Here is a 23,365-nt window from a genome sequence, read left to right on the forward strand (position 1 = left end):
ACAGAAAAGTACAGCAGTTACAATAGTTGTTACATTGGTTGCTGAAATCGGAGGACAGGAAGAAGTGTGAGCTGAAACAAATGACCGAACCGAGGTGGACGGCACAGGAAGTGAGGCCTGTCAGACAGACAGCTGTACTGTGTGGTGGCGCAGATGGGATTCGCAGGTAAAGCTTTTGGCAGCGGTTCTGGCAGTGTCCACTCCTGACAGCTCCAAAAAAAGGGTGAGAGGAAGTTCGGACAAATTTTGTCTTGGACTTGAGCATCCCGACTCGAGACGTATCACCGTCTACAACCTCCACACCTGCTCGCCAAACTAAAATCACTTCATCTCTCCTTTCAGGTAACTAAAATGAGACTCAAAATGAGAAAAAAAAAAGAAAAAAGAAGATAGATTTATTTTAATCTTTTGACACTGTTAATATCAATTGCAATTAATCTTGTGATTGTTTTTGTAGTTAAATGTCTAAAACATTCGGCGGCTGCTTAAGAAAAAAATATATATACACAAAAGAGCTGCTCACGGGTGATATTTCATACTGAGCTTCAGTGATATTTCAATTCGGCCATTGCAAAAACAGCTAATTATTTTACTTTCGTTAAATGCCCCATCTGGATTTCATTTATAAATAAATCTGCCGTTAATCTCCATGATTGGTGCAAGAACGGCAAAAACTTGCAATGAGACATACAAGTGCTGGTTTGTCATTAATTGGAGAGCAGAGAGCAGATGATTTTTCAATTATATTATCGATTGTTTTCAGTTTAAAAGTAAATCAAACTAGTCTGGTGTCAATGAAGCGGTACTTGATCTTTACTGATGGGGCTGTGGAGGTACGCAAGACAAAAAGCAAAGCTTTAGGCGGCATCCCGCTGAGTCTTACCCCTCTGTTCACCCCGGTCTGTCATTCTGTCATCCCCTCATATCTCACAGAACAGCTCCATATCGACACACATGAACCTGGTTACCTGTGCGTCTGACGCAGGCCTCACATCCAGCTACTACAGACATCAACACTCATACAGAATTATAACAATGACAAAGCACGTAATCAGCAATGACTATGCATTAAAATATAATGCTTGATCTGAGAGAGAAAAAACAAAAACAAAAAAACTACCCATTCTAGTCACTCATGAAGATGCAATTACTAGAGCTCCAAATGTCATAGACTATAGAATAAAACACTTTGGACACCTAAATGGAAAAGATATTAAACTTGAACAATACTATTTGGAAATATTATATTAATAGGAATGAAATGTGTAAAATGAGAAGTGACATTGGCACGACCAATGCTGATACACTTTATTAATGTGTGTATGTATATTTCTTTATGCTATATACACTCACCTAAAGGATTATTAGGAACACCATACTAATACTGTGTTTGACCCCCTTTCGCCTTCAGAACTGCCTTAATTCTACGTGGCATTGATTCAACAAGGCGCTGAAAGCATTCTTTAGAAATGTTGGCCCATATTGATAGGATAGCATCTTGCAGTTGGAGATTTGTGGGATGCACATCCAGGGCACGAAGCTCCCGTTCCACCACATCCCAAAGATGCTCTATTGGGTTGAGATCTGGTGACTGTGGGGGCCATTTTAGTACAGTGAACTCATTGTCATGTTCAAGAAACCAATTTGAAATGATTCGAGCTTTGTGACATGGTGCATTATCCTGCTGGAAGTAGCCATCAGAGGATGGGTACATGGTGGTCATAAAGGGATGGACATGGTCAGAAACAATGCTCAGGTAGGCCGTGGCATTTAAACGATGCCCAATTGGCACTAAGGGGCCTAAAGTGTGCCAAGAAAACATGCCCCACACCATTACACCACCACCACCAGCCTGCACAGTGGTAACAAGGCATGATGGATCCATGTTCTCATTCTGTTTACGCCAAATTCTGACTCTACCATCTGAATGTCTCAACAGAAATCGAGACTCATCAGACCAGGCAACATTTTTCCAGTCTTCAACCGTCCAATTTTGGTGAGCTCGTGCAAATTGTAGCCTCTTTTTCCTATTTGTAGTGGAGATGAGTGGTACCCGGTGGGGTCTTCTGCTGTTGTAGCCCATCTGCCTCAAGGTTGTGCGTGTTGTGGCTTCACAAATGCTTTGCTGCATACCTCGGTTGCAACGAGTGGTTATTTCAGTCAAAGTTGCTCTTCTATCAGCTTGAATCAGTCGGCCCATTCTCCTCTGACCTCTAGCATCAACAAGGCATTTTCGCCCACAGGACTGCCGCATACTGGATGTTTTTCCCTTTTCACACCATTCTTTGTAAACCCTAGAAATGGTTGTGCGTGAAAATCCCAGTAACTGAGCAGATTGTGAAATACTCAGACCGGCCCGTCTGGCACCAACAACCATGCCACGCTCAAAATTGCTTAAATCACCTTTCTTTCCCATTCTGACATTCAGTTTGGAGTTCAGGAGATTGTCTTGACCAGGACCACACCCCTAAATGCATTGAATCAACTGCCATGTGATTGGTTGATTAGATAATTGCATTAATGAGAAATTGAACAGGTGTTCCTAATAATCCTTTAGGTGAGTATATGTATGTATGTATATATATGTATGTATGTATGTATGTGTATGTATATATATATATATATATATATATATATATATATATATATATATATATATATATATAAAAATAAATTTGTTTAATTAAAAAATTCTATTTCTTTAAATCAAATGTATAATAGATCATAAATAATATAATAATGCCAACATTTAAATATATTTTAATCTTTAAATATAAATGTATAATATATAAAATTTGAACATTATGAAATAATATTTTCATATAGAAAATTTCTATATTAAAATATTATATAAATATCATTTATATAATTTAAATCATTTAAATATATAAACATACAGACAAAAATATTTTATATTTAATATTTATATACATGGCAGCAAATGTGAATTACACAGTGTGAAGTGTAAAGAAGAAATTAATTCTACACTATTTACTCAATTTAGAGAAAAAAGTTGAAAACCAAAACAGTTTATTCAATGGCGAGACTGTCTGTATATTTTGGAAAGGACACAAGGGGAACGATCAACTCTGTTCCCAAACAGAAACCATTGTGAGCCATTGTGATCAGTTATCAGTCAATGAATCGCTAAGCAGTGTCTGAATTATATCTCTGCACAACCAAACAACCTTGTGTCCAAACAACCTTGCATGAAGGTATGTTTCCTATAACCATAAAACAAAAGCATCATTTATTTATTTATTTTTAGTCATTTTTATCATTCAGTTATGCTGATATTTACCTACTGCAAGTTCAATACCATAAAATGGAATACTTTTGTACAGTAAACATAAGATATGTTGAACTTGTAATGCTATTCAATTTAAATAAACACAGACATCTACTCTACACACACATTCCCCAATGTCAAGTTACAAATTGGAAGCAACAGCAAACGAATCCTGAAAACACATTGTCCCCCTCATTACCGGCCTAAACAGTTTCAAAACAGAGCAGGCCGATGACCAGAGCAGACGCAGTTCTTTCCATGAAAGGCTGGACGTGGGGGTAATAATCCAGCCTCCCCCGGGTCCCGCGAGACCGTCTGGAGGATGGCTAACAGAAGACAGCTGCACAGGCCTGATTCTCGTCTGTTCAGCATCAGAGCGCTGCTGTCCCGTCCCATCCGCCTTACCCAAAGAAGACTGTGCCATGCGGTCGGATGGAAGGAACGGATTCGCTCACCTGACAGACCTGCAGCTGGAGACCCCACTTTTAATTTCTCAACTTCTTATACAGAACCAAAAGGCCATAAAAAAAATATATCCCATCATTATTTCTAAAATAGCCAAACCACTAAAGAGGTTGTTGAAAGGTCAAGCTCTCATTACTTATGGCAAAAAACCACCACACCACCCCGATAAATAAATAATCTGCAGATCTTCTCACACAGGGCTTTAACCTTGGAGGACACATGTGGAAAGTTTGCGTTCTGGCAACGTAGGTCTCAAATGGGTTTCCCACCTGGCCTCGGAGCATCCGGTACATCATTCAGAGAAAGTCATTATTTATTGAAAATTAAATATCTAATGAGGCCTGAAGCTTTTCTACATGACGACTGGTCGTATAACAGAAGAGAAAGCCATCGCATCAAATCCACAAGAGCGAAGTGCTTGACTTTTCCTTTATATCATTAACTGAAACATCCCAGTGAGCGCTTTTTTTTTCCTTTTGCTGTCCTACAAGCCACAAAGAGCCGTCTGCCCGTATGGGTGAAAAAGCATACTTTCATTTTAAAATTTGAGGACAGGCCCAGAGAAAGTCTGACTGAAGGCATCTACGTCAGGACCTGTGGAGAGATGCTAAACGCGAAGGTGCTAACGGGCCATATTTCTTTTGTCTTTTAGTCGTTTTTCCACCTTCGTTGTACAAAAACATGCATCACGCTCATATAACACAATGCGGAAAAAATCTCTCTGCTAAAATACAAGAGATAAAGGCACTGTTCAAAACCCTAGTGTGCCGTCTACATAGAGAGCATTTTAACGTAAATCTAAAGGGACAGTTCACCCAAAAACATTCATTTACTCAACCTCATGTCATTTTAAACCTGCATAGAGTCTTTCATCTGCATAGGACTAATATAACTGTAATTGTTCTGATAAAATTTATGATGATTTTTTAAAATGTTAAGATTATACATGTCAATATGACTTTAAAATAGTATGCATACAGTACCAGTCAAAAGATTGGAAACTGATTTATAAATATTTTCAAAATGTATTAGAATGATTTCTGAGGGATGATGTGACACTGAATTCTGAAGTAATGATGCGATACACGATATTGGGTTCACGAAAACGAGATGAGATGATATTTAACAATGTTTTTAAGAAATCCTCAATCACAAAATATATGACTAGAATTTTTTTTTTCTTCTATCCCCCATTTAAAGTCATTATTGTGTCTGATGAGTAAAGCACTGAATAAACACTACAAAAAAATAGACTAACTTCAGAAAGAAATATTTTGATTCAACATTTGTCTTGTGTGAGTCACTATTTGTACGAAACACAAGGTTGCTGCCTACATCGAGCGCTCCAAATCAATCACTTACAATGTTTCGTTTAAGATGCTGTCCGGGTGTAGGCAGTATACAATACGGAGCTAACTAGGTTTTGGAACGGAGTTGTAGTCGTGGGATTTTGAGAAGTCTAGCTCATCTCCTTCCTGTGTTCGAGGTAAACAGTCAGTGCACACCGTTCTCTGTATCTCCATTAATGTCCTCGCCTCGGGTTCCTGAGGCAGCCCCCGCTGGCACTTGGTTTCAATCAGGCCTTCTGGCAGGATGCATGCTGGCCCAACTGGGAGTTGTGCTGAAGACCGGATGAAAAGGAAGTCCTAAAAACTGTGGAACAACAGGTGGCTACTTTGGCTGCTCTCGAAAAAAAAAAAAAGAGACCAGCTTTCCAACGCCTACCCCCCACCTCCACACACCTGCAAGAGTCCAACGGACCGCAGCCTGGGGTCCCGTTTGCTCTGTCTGACAGGCACGCGATTTACCCGAGCGCCTCCTCCCCGTCTGACCCCCCCACCCCCGGCCCTCTGGATCAACATTCCCCCCTGACTAAGAAAAACACATCCCCGCTTCTCCTTAAATAGACTATTAAAAAGAAATTTCCTGCTGACAGCAGCATGTCAGGCCAAGATTCCACATAATTTACCGGCGATCTGTCAATTTTATCAGCCTATTGATTTCAGTGGAGCGCGCTGGGCTGAAAGAAGACCTTTGTGTCCTCAGACAGGAACGGTTTGGAAATCACTTCATCCTCAGAAGACAACCGAGACTTTTCAATCTATCCCGGGGTCTTTGGACAACAGCCCGGACGAGTGCTGAGCGTTTGCTGATCGATATCGTTTTTGTCTATTCTCTGACAACTCTCAACACTGTGGCCAGAAGGGGTACTCTATGCAAATGGGGCATTTGCAAATACTTTACTGGTATTCTCATATGACTGGCAATAACAACTTCAGAAAGCTAGTTACCAACATCAAAGGAATAGTACAAGTTAAACAGAAATTAGGCTCAATAGAGTGCAACAGTTTTTTCAGTGGCCCAGAAGTATTTCACCCATTCATGTTTTCTCATAGGGATTTAAAAAAAAGTCTTTGTTTGTCCTTACTACGTTTCTGGGCCTGGGAACATTTCAGTTGTGTTGCTGTCTATGCAGGGTCAGAAAGCTCTCGGATTTCTTCAAAAATGTATGTTCTGAATTCTTAATTTATGTTCTGAATTCTTAATTTATGTTCTGAAGATGAACGAAGGTCTTACAGGTTTGAAACGACATGAGGGTGAGTAATTAATGACAGCATTTAAATTTTTGGGTGAACTATCCCTTTAAAGAGTTAATGCCACTAGGTTCAAGGTGAATCACATCATTACAAGCTTTAGTTTGAAGCAAAAAAAGTAGTTAAAAATTGAGCAAAAGACAAAAGGTACAACTTAAAGGGATAGTTCACTAAAAAAGCTAAATGCTCATTCCAAGCCCGTAAAACTTTCGGATATCTTCAGAACACAAAATTAGTTAATGAAATGAGATATTTCGATCTCTCCATTGACAGTCTACACAAATACTGATTTGACGCATCAAAAAGTTAATGAAAAGATCATAACTGATGAATTGAGCCATTTAATTAAAATTTTCTGAAGAGACTCAATATAATGACGAACAGATTTAACTTGTATCAACTTAATTCTCCATAAATGGATGCTCTGCCATGACAGAAGCTGTTGTTTATGCTAAAGTTCACTACAATATATCAAAATACACTTGCTTTGATGTTATGAATTACATTCTAAGACCTTTCAGAACACAACTTTGCATAAACCTGAGCTTGTATAGATAGAACCGCCCTTGCATTGAATGATTCGGGCCTAACATTTCCTGATTTCCTTTAAAACTTTAGTTTAATTCAGAAATTGCCATTAAATTTCACAAATAATTACAGACACTGCAAGTAAATTCTAAAGTCAATTTTAGAGAAAGACCAAAATGGGACTTTTTCCCAATAATATTAGCTTCAATGTTGAAATTAAATATTGTGGGCTTTTGTTGAAAAATGTGTTTATTCTACAAATTAATTTAATCTAACTCAATGTAATTTGTTGGTTTTACAATTTCATTAGAAGTTGTCATTGCTCAAAACGACTGATGCAAACTTCTGCGTTACTTTTCAGAGTGATAATGCAAGGCCAAAAATAACTCTAGACGTAAATAACAAATTAATCAATAATAGAATGAACAGAAATAGGATAGAACCTAAGCTATTGCGCAATCCTCTGCTCTAGCCGCTTCTCCCCTCTGAAACACACACAGGAATACATTCGTTCAGTTTACTGCTCCAAATAGCTTACACGTTTGCTTGATTCCTGCCAGAGGGAGGAATTATTGGCCTGACTCTGATCTGGAAGGTACGGCGTGGGTGTGAGGTCTGTGTGGGGACCAATGGCTCCCGGTGGGATACAGCCCTTAAATCCCCCCTTTACCTTGCTGCATGTGCAACAGAACACCACCCACATTCACTTGAGTCTAATTTGATAAATCTAAAGAGCGGCTCGATCCAATGGATCCAGGAGAACAAAACCGCTCTTTGTATTTTAATAGCGCAGACGTTTTTGTAAAAATCCATGCCCGTGTCTGCCGAAGCAAAAAACATATTAATCATTCTCTTCCCTGAAACGCTCAAGCAAATGGCGTGCTGGGGGGAAGACAAAGAGAAGCATAGAAACTACGCGAACAACAGACGTTGACGGTGCTTTTAACAAGAACTCGAGAACAGAATACAACAATGGTGCAAGAAAATACCTCAGGTCAACAAGCTACAGACACTAGAAAAGGTCAGAGGTCTACGGTGTACTATACTTCCTACACTTTTAACATTTACGTTGACTTCCATAAAGGAAGTTTTGGAGAAAATAGTACCTAAAATCTTCTAGGACTTAATTTTTACCCCAATACAATCCAGCCTACTGGATTGTATTTGATACACTAATTTCTAAGGCTTCAACGTGATCAAAACAATTTATTACATGCCTTATGTCATTGGATTCATAGTTTATACTTTTTTAACAAGTAAAAGGCCTTTTAGTATCATTCTATAAACTGCCACCTGTTTGAGGTAAAGATTTATTTATTTTCGCTGGGAAATGGAAAAAATATATATTGTTAGCAATATTTCGCATACTTAGTGTACTGAATCAAATTAGGTTTACTTTATTTTTCTAAAAAAATTATAAATGGATAATTATGTTAAAATGTATCTAATATGATGCCCGCGGCTTTTGAGGAACGTTTATTTGTTCATCTCTCAAATCATCATTGCATTACATGATATATTTTGAAACAAAAGAGCTCTGAGCAGAAAACTAACCATTTAAATATCCTCTTACTAAGACATACTGTAAGATATTGTGTGACAACTAATATTTATATGCATTTTATGCAAGTAGTCTGCTATACGATTATAAAAGATCTCATTGATTTACATTACAAGCTATTAGAATTTAATCTTTTTGGCCATTTAAATAAGATCATTTGCATCAAATTGCATATTTCTGGTCAGCTTGGACTAAACTTAAAGTTTGAATAAAATGGAAATGTTTTTCTTCCTCAAATAGAATATGAGCTCCATAACATCCCTCTCCATGTTCTATATGAGCCATAAAAGCCTAATGCATCAAATGATACTCAACAAAAAAAAACCACGTATACCTTTCGTTTAGATTTTTTTATATATATATTTTGTCTAAAGGTTCAATAAACAGTTCCATTTCAAAACTTTCTAACTATTATTTCACATGTCAGGGTTTACATTGTTAGGTAGTCTTTTTACTATGTGGGTTTATTTTACAATCTGGTTTGGTAGTAACAACGCAAATAAAGTGAATGATGAGATATTGACCAAGCGGGGTTCTCATTTCACTTGGCAAGCTGTGACTCAGAAGCAGTGAGAGGAGCCAAATGCTCTGCAGAACGCCGAGGGTCAAAGGTGGAGGTGAGTTCAGGCCTCAACTGGTGCTGGGCTGCCAAGGGTGAATAGATACGACCCTCCTGGTTCCTGTTTCATAAATTGATGTGAATTTGCTGCTGGAATAGAGTGCCAGGACCTTCCTCGACGTCCGCTTGGGATGCCGAACTTTGTGAAAGAAACATCATGCAAGAGAAGCGCGTTGACGGCTTTGATTAGCTTTGGGTTTCCAGGAACTTTTCAGCCATTTCAATCTTGGTGCTCTGTAGACCGTCACTGCTCTCCAAACGTACATACAAGCAGAGCGGAACAGATACGGTATTCAGAGACAATGGGAAAGAGGTAATGATGGCCGGTAATGAAATTCTCCTCCTCCACTGAGAGTCTTGAAACCTTTCAGTGCCCATCAAAGTGGGAGCCTCCAATGGAAAGACAAAGGGAAAGAAAATAACACTGGTAAAGTTAGACCACATCCAGTGATACATGGAAAGGTTGCCAAGCATAGTAAGAAAGGGGGTGGGAAATGGGGTTTCTTCTAGGGCTGCATGATTAATATAGCAAATCAAAAATGTCGCGATAACTGCAAAGGCTGTATTTTAATTACATAAATGTATGAACTGCATGTTTTAGAGTAAAGCGAAGCACTATGTTCATTTACACATGAGCAGCTCATGACCCGCCAGTGTCTGCAGTGTCTCAGTTCTTTGCTCTCTTGAACGAACTCCACGAACTCCATCTCAGCATCCTTTCTGAGTTTGGGTCAACTCAATGTGCATTTGGAACTCAGTATAGTTGTGAATCGACACAGTTCCTCAGCATGGATGAATTTAATGTTTTGAGGGGGCTGTCAGTCACCGCACCGGTGTGGATATTCACTGTACTTCGGAATCAGAGATTCTACATCTTGAAAGTATGACCCAAATAAGAATTTTCACCAGAAAATGTAATCTGAAGTAACACTTTTGTGCAAATTTGTTCTGACCAACTGAGATAAAAAAAAAGCATTACAATACATCGCGCTACCAACAGTTTTTAAATCTAACAATCACTTAGCTCATATCACAAACCATGCAAATTATTATTAATGTTATACTTTGTTCTCAAAATGTTGATGTCAACAACATCAGCATTTCGTGACTATGTATTTCATGTGTATTAGCATTACCTGTAGACTACTGGTGACTACGAGTGAATCTTCAGTTGTGACAGATGATTGTCGTATGGATCTTCCTGGATTACAATCCGCCATCAAAATAAGTTTCTACAGTGAGAAAAGGCTATTTATGATCCGCCACCTGCAGCATCCTCACATGAGCTATAGCCTACTAGCCGGGACTCATTCTTTATGATTAGATGAATGGCGGCATGCTGTATTTCCCAAGAAAACCTACCAGTACCACTCAAATGAGAAAACATTAGAAAACAAGCTTACCGCTGTGAATCTGGCTAAGGTAAGGAGATAGTTTTGAAAACCGGCTGGTTATGTCCTTGCCCAAAAATTGATTTTGGATCATTTTTAACCAAAAAAAAAAAAATGTATGGACTGCAGCTTTAAATACTCAAATCTTACAGTATTTACAGGTTTTTATTTAGTAGTAGTAGTAATAAAAACAAAATATTACAATTGTTATTGTATTGTTGTTGTTTAATTATTATTTTAGCCATACTAATATATAATTACATTTTGCCCAAATTGTGTAGCCCTACAGACAAGCACAGTAAACTGTAATAAAAAAAAAAAATCATTTAAAATTGCTATCGCAACTTTTATCAGAAAGGGGAAATAAATAAATAAATAAAAATCGCAGTTAGATTTTCCCCCCAAAATTGTGCAGCTTTAGTTTCTTCCCTAAATTATCCTCTAAGAGGCCAGAACTGCTAAAATGCAAGCTTTTTTCCTTGCCATCAGATTGACCGCAATCATTTGAGATCCCATCTGGAACTCATCAGTCCGGCGTTTGGAAATGGCCCAATCATGAAATTAAACTTTGAGATTACCAAAATTTAGAGAGCAACGCAAATAAAATTCACCTTGAGACGTGTGTCTCGGTTTCGACAGATTTCATATTTCCGAGGAGTGGGTGGCACAGATACCCGGAGGGGGAGGCTGGGTTCCCTCTTAACTCTGGAGCAATCTGGACACCTGACCAGGCGGCATTACAGGTTGTGTTTGTTTTACTTTGTATGGGAAAGCAAACAGGGCTCTTTTCTTCAGACGGCGTGGGCCGAAATCTTTCTGAAATCTCTGGGTGGAAATGACAAATCCAGCCCTTACCTTCCTGAGTGAGATTTGACCACCTGAAGAAACTCTCTACACCGCAAAACCTCCTCAACATGTAATTACTGACATCATTTGGGACTGGAGGAAATCGCTAACTAGATCCATCAAATGCTCACCCATGTCCTTCAGCTACAGCAAGAGTCTCGCATTATAAACCCAACCACATATGCAAATATCCGGCCCCAAATAAAACCTCCCAATTAAAACAAAACAGTTGCCATGCAACCACTGAGGTCAGCTAAAGTTTTGGAACGTGCCTGATTCTACCAAGACTGCAAAGGATGTAAAGTTTCCTCCACTCATGACAGCTCCTCAGTGGGTCACTGGACCGGAATCTGGAATCAGTCAGTCGATGTGATTAGCAGACGTGACCTCGATCCGCTACCTGTCACTAGAGCTTTACGTTAGAGCCCAGAGAGAGGGCCGTTCTGAAAAACCTCAAAAGAGAATCACTCATCCATGGCTTACCACACACTGGAAATAAGATTTCAGCTGTGTGCCTGTCGTGTAGACAGCAGAAACAGCACCCTCTATGGGCAGAGCGCAAACTGACTTTCTGAAAAGGCAAATTTAACACTATGAAAATATTTAAAACAAGGGCTGTGTGTCATTCAGAATATAAATGAAAATGACTTCAATTCCAAAAACTGCATGAAGGACTGTAATTTGAAATTAAATTTTAAGTAGAAGTAAAACAAAGATATTCACAAAACTAATTTTAGTTTAATAGAACAACAGGACAACAGATAGAACAATAGATAGAACGATAGATAGACAGACAGATAGATAAACTGACAGAACAATAGACAATGATAGAACTACAGACAGACAGAATCACAGAACAATAGAATGATAAGATAAATAGAATAATAGATAGAACAATAGAACGACAGATAGATAGAACGATAGATAGACAGAAAGACAACGATAGAACTATAGATAGACAGACAGAACGGTAGATATATAACATATATAACATACCTAATTTTTGTTTAGTAGATAGATAGATGGATAGAAAGATAGCTGGATAGATAGAGAGACAGATGGACAGACAGATCTAATCATAAAGATTCTAAATACTACTGGAACCAATTCAGTCATGTGTCGATATCAAGCTTACGAACACTTCCTGTTCATCCATGATCACCCAAAATAAAAGGACATCAGGTCAAATGACATCACCATGCAGGTCTATCCTGTTTTATCACTAATTTCCTATCAAAGTACCCACTTTACCTCCTGTTGCACACAAAAAACACGCACATCTTTCTAGGCTACTGTGCAGGGTCTCAGTCTTTGAGAGCGGTAGCTGCTTGGCGGCAGGAAGCTGAAGTTGCGGCCAGGAGCCAGAGCCCCTTTTCCCCTTAATTCCACAATGTGTCTTCATTCATCTCGAAGAGCACATGGAAAAGCCATTGCGGGGGAAAAGCCCCTTCCTGCCGGCTTGGTCTCAGACAGACGCTGCACTCTCGCATATTCCCTCTTCACTCGGCTAACAGGAAATAGCCCTTTATTACAAAGGGGGGACGTGAGGATGAAAAACGGGGGATTTAGAAGTCTGGAGTTTTATTTGCAGACAACTTGTGCTGAGAGCTGCGAAGGGACAGAGAGGCAACCCAATCTGCCGTCTCCCGACAAGGGGGGCTAATTTAGCGTACGCCAAACAGCCGCGGGACCACCGCCGATCTGTGCGGCGCACGCAGAGATGCCTGACAACACCGCAGAGATCAGGCCCACGAGACGAGAAGTAGAAGACAAAACTGACAAGCTAATGTGTTTCACACCTTCTCATCTCCATATGAGACAACCAAACTACCTGAAATGAGTGCAGATTAGAAGAGAGGAGCCACCTGTAGATGGCTGGAAACGCGGCTGGAAACGCTATAAGTAATGCATTTAACTAGTTGACTGTTTCTATTTTGCTGGTTGACTAGTTTGTTTCATCCAGCTTTTATATTTTTAGCAACGGTGATGTAAAGAGGATGAAGTAAAAGTACATTTAAAATTCATGAACAACTTAACAGACAGGATTTTACAGTGCAAACAGCAAGCAAGCAAAAAAAAAAAAAAGACATTTAATAAAGTTAAATATTTAAAAAAATAAAATAAAGAGTATGATAGAGTAAAGTTTGAGAATGCGTTTGTAATTTCTTAAATTTTAATCTTGTAAACGCTAGTTTTACTGAAAAAAAGAAACAAATACAGACTAAAATACTGCCAAATTATTGGACATTTAGATCAAATTATGATACCTATGATTAAAACAAAAAAAAAAAAAAAAAAAAAAAAAAAAAACTGTAAAACCACTACAATTACATTAATGCTTAAACGGACTCCTATGGGCAACGTTCTCATTATTACCTATGATCTGCAGTTGTCTACATGAAACTTGAATTTTTCACATGAATTTGTTATTTTATGATAATGCTGATAAATATGAACTAATGTTATTTTGTTTAAATTAAAGTGATAAAATGTAAATGTATAAAATATTTGTAAAATTTATTAAAATGAATACATTACATAAAAACATAAAAATATGAAAACTATGACTTTGATCCATAATTAAAAATCCTCTCAAAGAATTTGCACCTCTAAGTTCACCCAAAAAGCGGTGCTTTTGTAACAAAATTCATTAACTTCAATAGTAGATATCAAGACAAATCAATGCTGGAATGGACTCCTTTCAGCAACGTTTTCATTATACAGAAAATTTGTATTTGAAACACGAAACCCTTTTTATGTTATTTTAAAATATCAAGTTAATATTTAACTACTTTATAAGTGGCATGGCAAAATTTCAAGAAGTCCAAGAAGTCGCCTCTAAATTCATCAAAAAAGCAGCATTTTTACAAAAAATTAACTGAGTGCAATAGACAAATCATTGCTGAAACAGAGTCCTACGAGCAATCCCCCCTTTTTTTGCTCTTTTACGATAACACTGATAAATGGTTCACAATAACACAAATGACATTTACGAAGAAAGTAAACAAGCCCAACTTTGATTTCATGTTGTCGTTAAATGAAAAGAACTAGAGCAAAGCCTCCAAAGACACAGAAATGCAAAAAATGTGAACTTTTACAAACTAAATAACGATGGTAGTCAGTGTTCCTGATGTGTTCTGAACGACTACGAAGGGGCATTAAAAAGTCACTCTGAAATCGGGGATGTACCCAAGAACAATAACGCTTCTGCAAAACATTCCTGGTCGGTAGCAGATTGCCAAGAACAGTTTTGGATGGCTGCTGTGTTTAGGTTGTATGGCCTGGCAAATTATCCAGACCGCATTGTGCCAGGGTTCAATGGTTTTCAATGGAGCATGTAAATTAAAGAGCTGAAGAGGAATTCTTTAATGCTCCTACATGTAAATATGAGATGTTACAGAGCTCCTTACTGCAGAGGTGCATCATGGTCTCCCCTCGAAAAAGCCAACAGAGACATTACAGAAATGTGGTAACGTCTGACAGGCGTAAGGGAACGGTATCAAATACTGCGGTTCAGACACTTAGAGCCCGAGGAACAGGACAAAAATCTTTTTCCTTTACATGAAACATTACACAACTAACCATATTCCCCTCTACGGAACAATGAAGTAATCATGCCTGTGCAAACGTAGCAGAATAAGCCACCGCTATATTTAGATGTACTTAAATCATCTTTAGTCTACTTATCATTCAGAAGTTTTTAAGTGTCATGTCATTCAAGAAACATCAAGCAATAGATTTACATTATTACTCCTTTAAAGGAACAGTTAACACAAACATGAAAATCTATTGAAAATGTACTTGCCCTCAGGCAATCCAAGATGTGGAGAAATGTAGCATACATCACTTGCTCACCAGTGGATCCTCTGCAGTGAATGGGTGCCGTCAGAATGACAGTCCAAAAAGCAGATAAAAACCTCACAATAAGTTGTGTGGATCACTTATGAATTTAGTCCATCAATTAACATTACGTTTGTAAGGAACATGTCCATCAAGACGTTTTAAAAAATCTGAGCCATTGCTTCCAGCTAAAATATGATTCCTCCATTCATAATATTGCTTTCTCCAGTGAAAAAGTGATTTTTTCTGAATCAGGTGAGAAATATGCACAGATCAATCACAGTTTTTAAGAGAAAACGGTTCTAAACTGTTCTAAACATGTAGATTATGGTGATGTTTTTATCAGCTGTTTGGACTCTCATTCTGACGGCACCCATTCACTGCAAAGGATCCACTGATGAGCAAGTGATATAATGCTACACAGTATTGGGGAAAGTTACTTTTAAAAGTAATGCATTACAATATGCGTTACTCCCTAAAAAAGTAACTAATTACTTTACTTAGTTACTTTATGGAAAGTAATGCGTTAGGTTACTTTTGCATTATTTCCGCGTTATTTTTTTTAAAATATGAGCAGGGCTTGATTGTTTGCTTTTCATATAAAATAATTATATTTATAGCAAATGTAAAAGCCCTTTCACACCAAAAATTGTAAAGAATAAACCTCAGGCTGAAGGAAAAGTAAATTCACATCTGTTCAGTAGAACGCAGGAGGTGGTGGTTCAACACTCTTCAGCAATTAAAAAAAACAATGAAGCACAACTGTTAGTTTATCTAAAGTCATTTTTGCTTATTAGTATGGTTGATCTGGATCATCAAAAGGTCAGCAGCAAAGACATTGCTTAATAATAATGGATTAGATATTGTATAAATTTGTTATAAATTTGTGTTATTTAACATTTAATTATTGCAGGTTTGTGTCATATTCTGAGTTTGCATTTCACTGTTTTAATTCATTTTGATGAATACTAAATTTTTTCTTTTTTTTGCGAGTTAGTTGAATTAAAGTAGGGCTGCAACAACTAATCGATAAAATCAATTTTTATTGATAATGAAAATAATCAACAACAATTCTCATTATTGATTAGTCGGGTCTGCCCACAGTACACATCCAACTTCAGCAGGTTGTGTCAAATTACAGCAATGAATAATGCATTTCTATGGACAAAATGCATCTAAAAAACAGAATGAGATGCTGCGGGAGAAGTACGTGATCCAAGCTGCCCAAAACATGAGAATTCTTTATTTTAAGCTTTAAGTTAATGCATTAGTTTGCCTGTCAGGCGCTTTGACAGATGCGTGCGCGTCAGCGGAAAAACTTTCAGTTTACGGTCATATCCTTATGTATAAATCTCACAAATTCACGCGAGCATTTCCATTTTTGCATAAAGGTCCGTCCTGACAGTCTGCGTTAAGTTTAAAATACAGAATGAGCGTGGGGACGCGCGTCAGACAGACAGAACACAGAGAGAGATAAAATATCCATTGTGCTGAAATATCTGTTGTTGAAAGTTAAATTAAGGTTTAAAAGTCAACATGCAGGGCATGTATTTTATGAGACTAGGAACTGTTAAGGGATAAAAGCGTGTAATTCTGAATATAAATATCAGACGCTTCATAGCCGCCTTATTAAAGGATAAAGAAATGACAGTAAGACGTGACTGTGAACATGTGTTCCTGCAGAACATTACTCTTACCTGTTGGTTAACAATGAGTTTGTGTTTTTATTTGTCTTTATTATCTTTATTATTTATTTTTTTAATAGAGATTTAAACTATATTCACTATATACAATGCTTATGCAAATTTATGCAAGGTTTTTAACAAATTATGTAAGGTTTGTGCCACTGCTGCTCTAAACAGCATTGGTGATTACCAAAGTAATTTTTTTAGCTTTCTGTATTGGTTGGTGCAGCCCTAAATTAACGTACATACACATTTAGTCTAGAACGACAGTAACATGTTCACACAGCATACACAACGCCTCTGTACTTACGAATCGTTACGATTTCTCCCAACATGAAAACAGGATACTTGTCAGTCAATAAATGGGAAAACAAAGTAACTGGCATTACTTATTTGAAAAAGTAACTATAATATTTTACAAGAAAAATATTTTATTGTAAATTAAGAAGTAATGCGTTACTTTACTAGTTACTTGAAAAAATGTATCTGATCATGTAACTCGCGTTACTTGTAATGCGTTACCCCCAACACTGATGCTACATTTCTCCAAATATTTTCTGATAAAGAAACAAACTCATATCTTGGATGGCCTGAGAGTAAGTTTTCAACAATTTTTCATTTTTGGGTGAACTATTCCTCCAACGTTACACTAAAGAGTGACTTTGACCTAAGCTGTCATTACCTAAACTAAGAAACCCAAATAAAACTCACTCTAACTCGGTAAGAAACTCCACGAAACGTGAAACTATGCATTCCTGCCATTTAGTTTTTTTGTGAAATTAAGCTGCTATTTCACACAGTTTGTTCATAAAGAGTCCAAAATTCCCTCAAGTAGTCAAATTATACATTTGTTATGCATCCAAATAAAAGTCAAAAGAGTTGAAAGTCAAATGGCCATCTGGAAACAAGTGATAGGAGGACAGCATGCAAAGGACACATCGCAATAGATGCAGGTGCACCAAACACCTGGACACAATGGTGATATTCAGACTCGCTGAACTGGAAACTGGAATTTAATGGAAATAAGAGTTGAGCACAAAAAACATTTCCATGGATTTTCAGTGACCTGAAAAGAAATACATCGAACATCCAACAGTCTGAGACCACAGGTCAACTATTCTTTCAAATTGAAAAGAACATTTTGGTTACAAAATGATTGATGTTAGAAGTTGCATGAAAATTTGAGTGAAAAGCTGGATTGAAATATTTAATTACAGAACCACTGGAGCTGACATCAACAAAACCTGATGATTATGTTCTTCAGCATGATTTGAGATGAAAAAAGCATCTTTTGCTTAAAGTGCAGAATTTCAGAAATGTATCATTAAATAATAATAAAAAAAACTTAGCTCATGGAAAAATAGCTTTCAAACTAAATCTGACAGAGTTATGAGATGTTGATTGTTCTGACATGGGATGAGCTTGTCTTGGTCTGCGGGCTGGATATTGGTCTGGATGATGGACAGATTCTTACCTCCTCATCGGACGTGTCGTGCTCATACTCGTCCAGCTGAGAGGAAATCTGGAGGCCACTGCTTCTGACGGACACAACACTTTCCTCTCCTCCCTCCTTTCCTGCAGCTTTCTTCTTTTCTTTCTTTTCCTTTGAATTTGGGCCATCAGTCTGTACAAAAAAACAACAACATTAGCTGTTTCCAAAAGCTTAGATTATGTATTAAAACATGGATAAATATTTTTCAATAAATCTTTTAAATGAATCCCATATTTCGTCCATTCCCAATCAAGTGTTTTTCTTATTTTAACATTTCTTACATTCTTTCCATACTAATTAATGGGAAAGGGGTGTGTGGCCAAGTATGGTGACCCATACTCAGAATTTGTGCTCTGCATTTAACCCATCCAAGTGTACACACAGTAGTGAACATACACCGGTGCCCGGGGAGCAGTTGGGGGTTCGGTGCCTTGCTCAAGGGTCTCACCTCAGTCGTGGTCTTGAGGGTGGAGAGAGTGTTAGTTATTCACTACCCCCACCTACAATCCCTGCCGGACCTGAGACTCGAACCCACGACCTTCAGGTTACAAGTCCAACTCTCTATCCATTAGGCCACGACTTTAAATTCACATTTGTAATGTGGAGACAATTTTCTCAATTTCAAAAATAAAAATGAATCTTGAATCATGAAACTTATTTTTTTATTCAGTGTATTTAAACCCTAAATTGAATCAAGAAAAAATAGAATTAAAAACAAACTGGAAATTTGAATTGTTATAAAAAAAAAAAAAAAAAAAACAACAACAAAAAGTTGCATTACAACAATCAGTACAAGTTACTTTATTGCATTGTTCTGTAACTAGTAACAGTAGGATATACCTAGCATAACTGTATGTAACTAATGTAAAGTCTAAATCATACTGCAAAGTAACAAGCACTAGTTGTTAGCAAAATAATGGCATGTATTTGGTATGTACAAGGGTTACTTAATGTTTTTGTGGTTTTTAGTTATTACATTAAATGAAAAATTGCCAAATGCCAAAGCAATATTTCTCATTTTCATGTAGTTAAACAATACAAAACAATTAAAATAAAATAAAATAAAAACATTACAATTAAAATGAAAATGGGAAATACAAAAATTAAAAACTAAATCAAAATATATTTTTTAGAAAAAACACTGGTATGTACGGTGCATTGTGCTTAAATGTCATTAAAATAATTACAATTATGCAAAAATTTAGCTTAAAAAGGCTTGATTTAATTTCTGCAAAATGAACTGATATATGAACTGGACAGGTTTCAATTTTTCAGTACAGGCATACAAGCAGCCAGTTATTTAATGCTGTTGTAGAAAAACATACTTCAGTACAGCATTTTCCAGACACCATCTTTTCATGGCAGCATGACAGTGTACATGTTTCAGATATGCAGTTTATTTCATTTTGCGCACAAACTTCCTCTGCGTGATTTACACCGTTGAAAAGCAGTCACCAGAACCTCACATCCTGCCTGAGATGCCGGGACAGCGGGGATGAAAGCTCACAGTACCGCCTGTTATTTACCACAGCCCATCAGTCACGAGAAGGCCAAACGGACCGAAAGCCTCCTAACAGGGTCGAGAGGAAGAGCAGCTTTGAGCCGCCGCGTCTCCCACGAGCCCGAGATGGGGCAGGTGAGCAACCTGTGCTGATTTACGGCTCCTTAACGTCCCGCTATCTCTTGAACTGCAGAGCTAAGTGAAACACTTCCTCCCTGAAGCCCAGTTAAATCCACATCAAGACGCTCGAGCCCCACGTTCCTGAATGCCTCGTGCAGCCCGAGGGACAACCAATTTTTCCGCTAGTGCAGAAGATCTAAAAACAAGCTGAAAGAGTTTTGAAAAGGAAGGGTTGGGGGTATGACACCGGTTGCTCCGAGTCATTAAATCACAGGCCAAATCAGGACGTGACCTGTTAGGATGAGTGGCCGTATCAAATGTATTCAAAATGCATTTACTGCCAATACAAAATTGTGAGTATCACGAGGACTTTCACAACGTTTCAGTGTCATCATACAAGTTCATTTTCTCCCTTGCATTGCAATTTGTGAGTATAAAAACATTAAAACAGATGTTTTAGGTGTCTCTGATTCTAACAAACGACGAATCAATTCAAACTGTCCGTTGATCCATGAACTCTAATTCAATTATTCATTTGCAAAACTCAAAAACTCTTCATGCAAGTACATTTTTTTTTATATACCTGGATGTTTTAGTAAAAATATATATATTTTATATATATATATATATATATATATATATATATATGCTATATATATATATATATATATATATATATATATATATGCTATTTGTTATTTTGCATATATGAAACACTATCAATTAAAAAAGTTTTTTTTTTTTATTGAAATTGATACTTTTATTCAGAAAGTGTGGATGGAATTGATCAAAAGTGACAGTAAAGACATTTCAGAAAAGGAATTCTATTTCAAATAAAAAATTCATCAAAGAACCATAAAAAAAGTATCTCAAATGTTTTCAACATTAATAATAATAAACATTTCTAGACCATCAAATCAGCATATTAAAATGACACCGAAATCTGGAGTAATGATGCTGGAAATGTAAAATATATTCAAAAAGTTCATTTAAATTGTAACAGTATTTCACCATATTACAGTTTTTACTGTAGATTTGATCAAATAATGGTGAGCATCCAAAACATAAAAAAATCTGACAATGGTGTATTACAATGCACTACCGTTCAAAAGTTTGGAGGCCGTAAGAATTGTTTTGAAAGAAATTAACACTTTTATTCAGCAATGACGCATTAAATTGATTGAAAGTGACTGTAATGTTCCAAAAGATTTCTAGATCAAATACATGCTGTTTTTTAAATAACTTTCTATTCATAAAAACTGACAGACAGTTTCCACAAACATTAAGCAACAAAAATATTTCCAACACTGATAATAAGAAATGCTTCCTCAGCATATTAGAATGATTTCTGAAGGATCATGTAACTCTGAAGACTGAAGTAATGATGAAAATGCAGTTTTGCATCACAGAAATACAATTACATGTGAAAAATTATTAAAATAGAAAACAGATATTTTAAATGGTAACAATATTTGACAATATTATAGCTTTTTACTGTATTTTTGATCAAATAAATACAGCTTTCGTCTGCATCAAAAACATTTTAAAAAATCTGACGATGGTGTATTACAATACTTAACCTAAATGTGTGCATATAAATTAACAATTATAAAACACTATTGTTAATTAGAGTAATTAATTAAACAGTGTGAGAAACATGTCTTAAGATTTTATTACTTATTTATTTTTTTTATAAATATTTTTAAGCTTACAACTAAACTACAAATAAAAAGTTTAAGAACATCAGCTACAGAATGAAATAAAGGCTGAAAATGATAAATTTAGAACATTATTTAGCTAAACATCACCCAGGCCTAATTTGTCGATACACTGGGATACAGCTTCACAGCTAACCAGACAGTCAAGGATCCGAACACACTCGTTTCCACTGCAAGAGTCCGGTAATAAAAGGAGGATGTGGGGGCCGAGAAATCAGCTTTTGACAGATGATTTGACCAGATGACGTGTGAGTGGCCAGAACAGAGGAGCTCATGGTGTGGATTCGGATTAAAAACAAGCTCTTCAGGACATCTGGCCAGTCGACCGCAAAACTAACGTGGGTTGAAGATGTTGCAAACCAAATGTGCGACGACGAGCGTTCGAGTCTCCAAAGTGGCGAATGACATACGACGCATGAATCAGACGGCGAAATGAACGCACTGACAGGCTTTTGGAGCACGTCTATTTAAATCGCACACACACTCCACGTAAGTTTGCACAATAACGTGTTTTTAATGTCTGTTGGCAGACCATCCCGGGTTCCGCTCCGAAAGCCTCAAGTCGCTCATTATTTCGCTTGCTTCCTCTGAACTGCGGTTGAGTTATTGAGTGAGTTGCGGATGGAACAATCCGACACCACTCATCAGCATTCACGCTGATACTTAATTAAGACGTGGCCTCTCAATTAAACGCCTCAGGATCCGCATCACCCCCATCTGGCCCTTGCAAGACCCCATAGGAGCAAGTCATGTGTGTCAGAGATGGAAGCGGACCAGCCGTGTCTGCAGCGTGCGTTATGCGTAGGCGTACGTTAAAGCGAGAGAGAAAGTTTCATGGTAAGATGAGCCCCTCCGGTCTCTTCCGCCCCCGTCCCAATGTCATCTCCCACCCCCTCACGCGGCGCGAGCGCGGCTGCCGCTGGATCAGACACACGGCTGCAGGGGCGGCAGGAATTCTCCCAGGAATCATAACGTCTCCGGCAGCCGCATTAACTTCTGCCTGGTGTGCATCAGTCAGAGCCGTGATCAGTCTCTCAGAAGACACGCAACAAAAGAGCACAGGAAAAAAACACGCCAGAGGGGGGGCGGATTAAAGGGTCGAGACGGGAACAATACATCCCACGGTCTCCGCTGCAATGCCAGACAGAGATTTCAAAGCTGTGAATTTGATAGTGTCCCGCGGTAAGTCAGACATCCGCTGGAGCGCAAATACTTTGGCCCTGAACTTCACACTGTAGGTGCTGTTGATCCTGACAAAGGAGAGCAGAAAGATCTGGAGGAACTCCATGAAAACTTTTGCTGACATGTGAAGGGCCTAATACTATACTGGTAGACCAAATCAAGCCAGTTATTACCAGCAGTGGCTGCTAAATATGACCACTTTGACACCTTAACGTTAGATATCCATGAGTCCTTTATGAAGTCTACCAACAGCCTTGACAAATGGACAATTTTTGGTAAATTGGTCGTATTTGGACAAATTTGTGAAAGGTCAATGAATTAACTAACTAACTAAATTAGTTGTGGCAGAAGACATACAAGAGCTGTTGGCTCATGGTTCAAGTGTCATTATCCTGTCTTGACTAACCTCCTTAAAAGACATTTATAATGTTACAAAATATTTATATTTCAAATAAATTCATTTTTAAATCTTTATATTAATTAAATAAATGTATCATGGTTTCAACAAACACATTAGACAGCACAAAAATGTAC

General features: G+C 37.5%; 1 protein-coding gene across 1 annotated transcript in view; it reads right to left on the bottom strand.

Annotated features, from left to right (window-relative positions):
- Window positions 1-23,365, bottom strand: part of LOC306847646 (ribosome biogenesis protein bop1-like) — a 91,741-nt gene that overhangs the window by 63,572 nt on the left and 4,804 nt on the right. Inside the window, exon 3 of the mRNA XM_079381709.1 lies at window positions 18,293-18,442. Within this exon, the coding sequence (XP_079237835.1) occupies window positions 18,293-18,442 (150 nt within the window). The remainder of the gene's footprint in view (window positions 1-18,292; window positions 18,443-23,365) is intronic.

This window comes from Barbus barbus (genome assembly GCF_936440315.1).
Source record: "Barbus barbus genome assembly, chromosome: 27".
Lineage (NCBI taxonomy): Eukaryota > Metazoa > Chordata > Actinopteri > Cypriniformes > Cyprinidae > Barbus > Barbus barbus.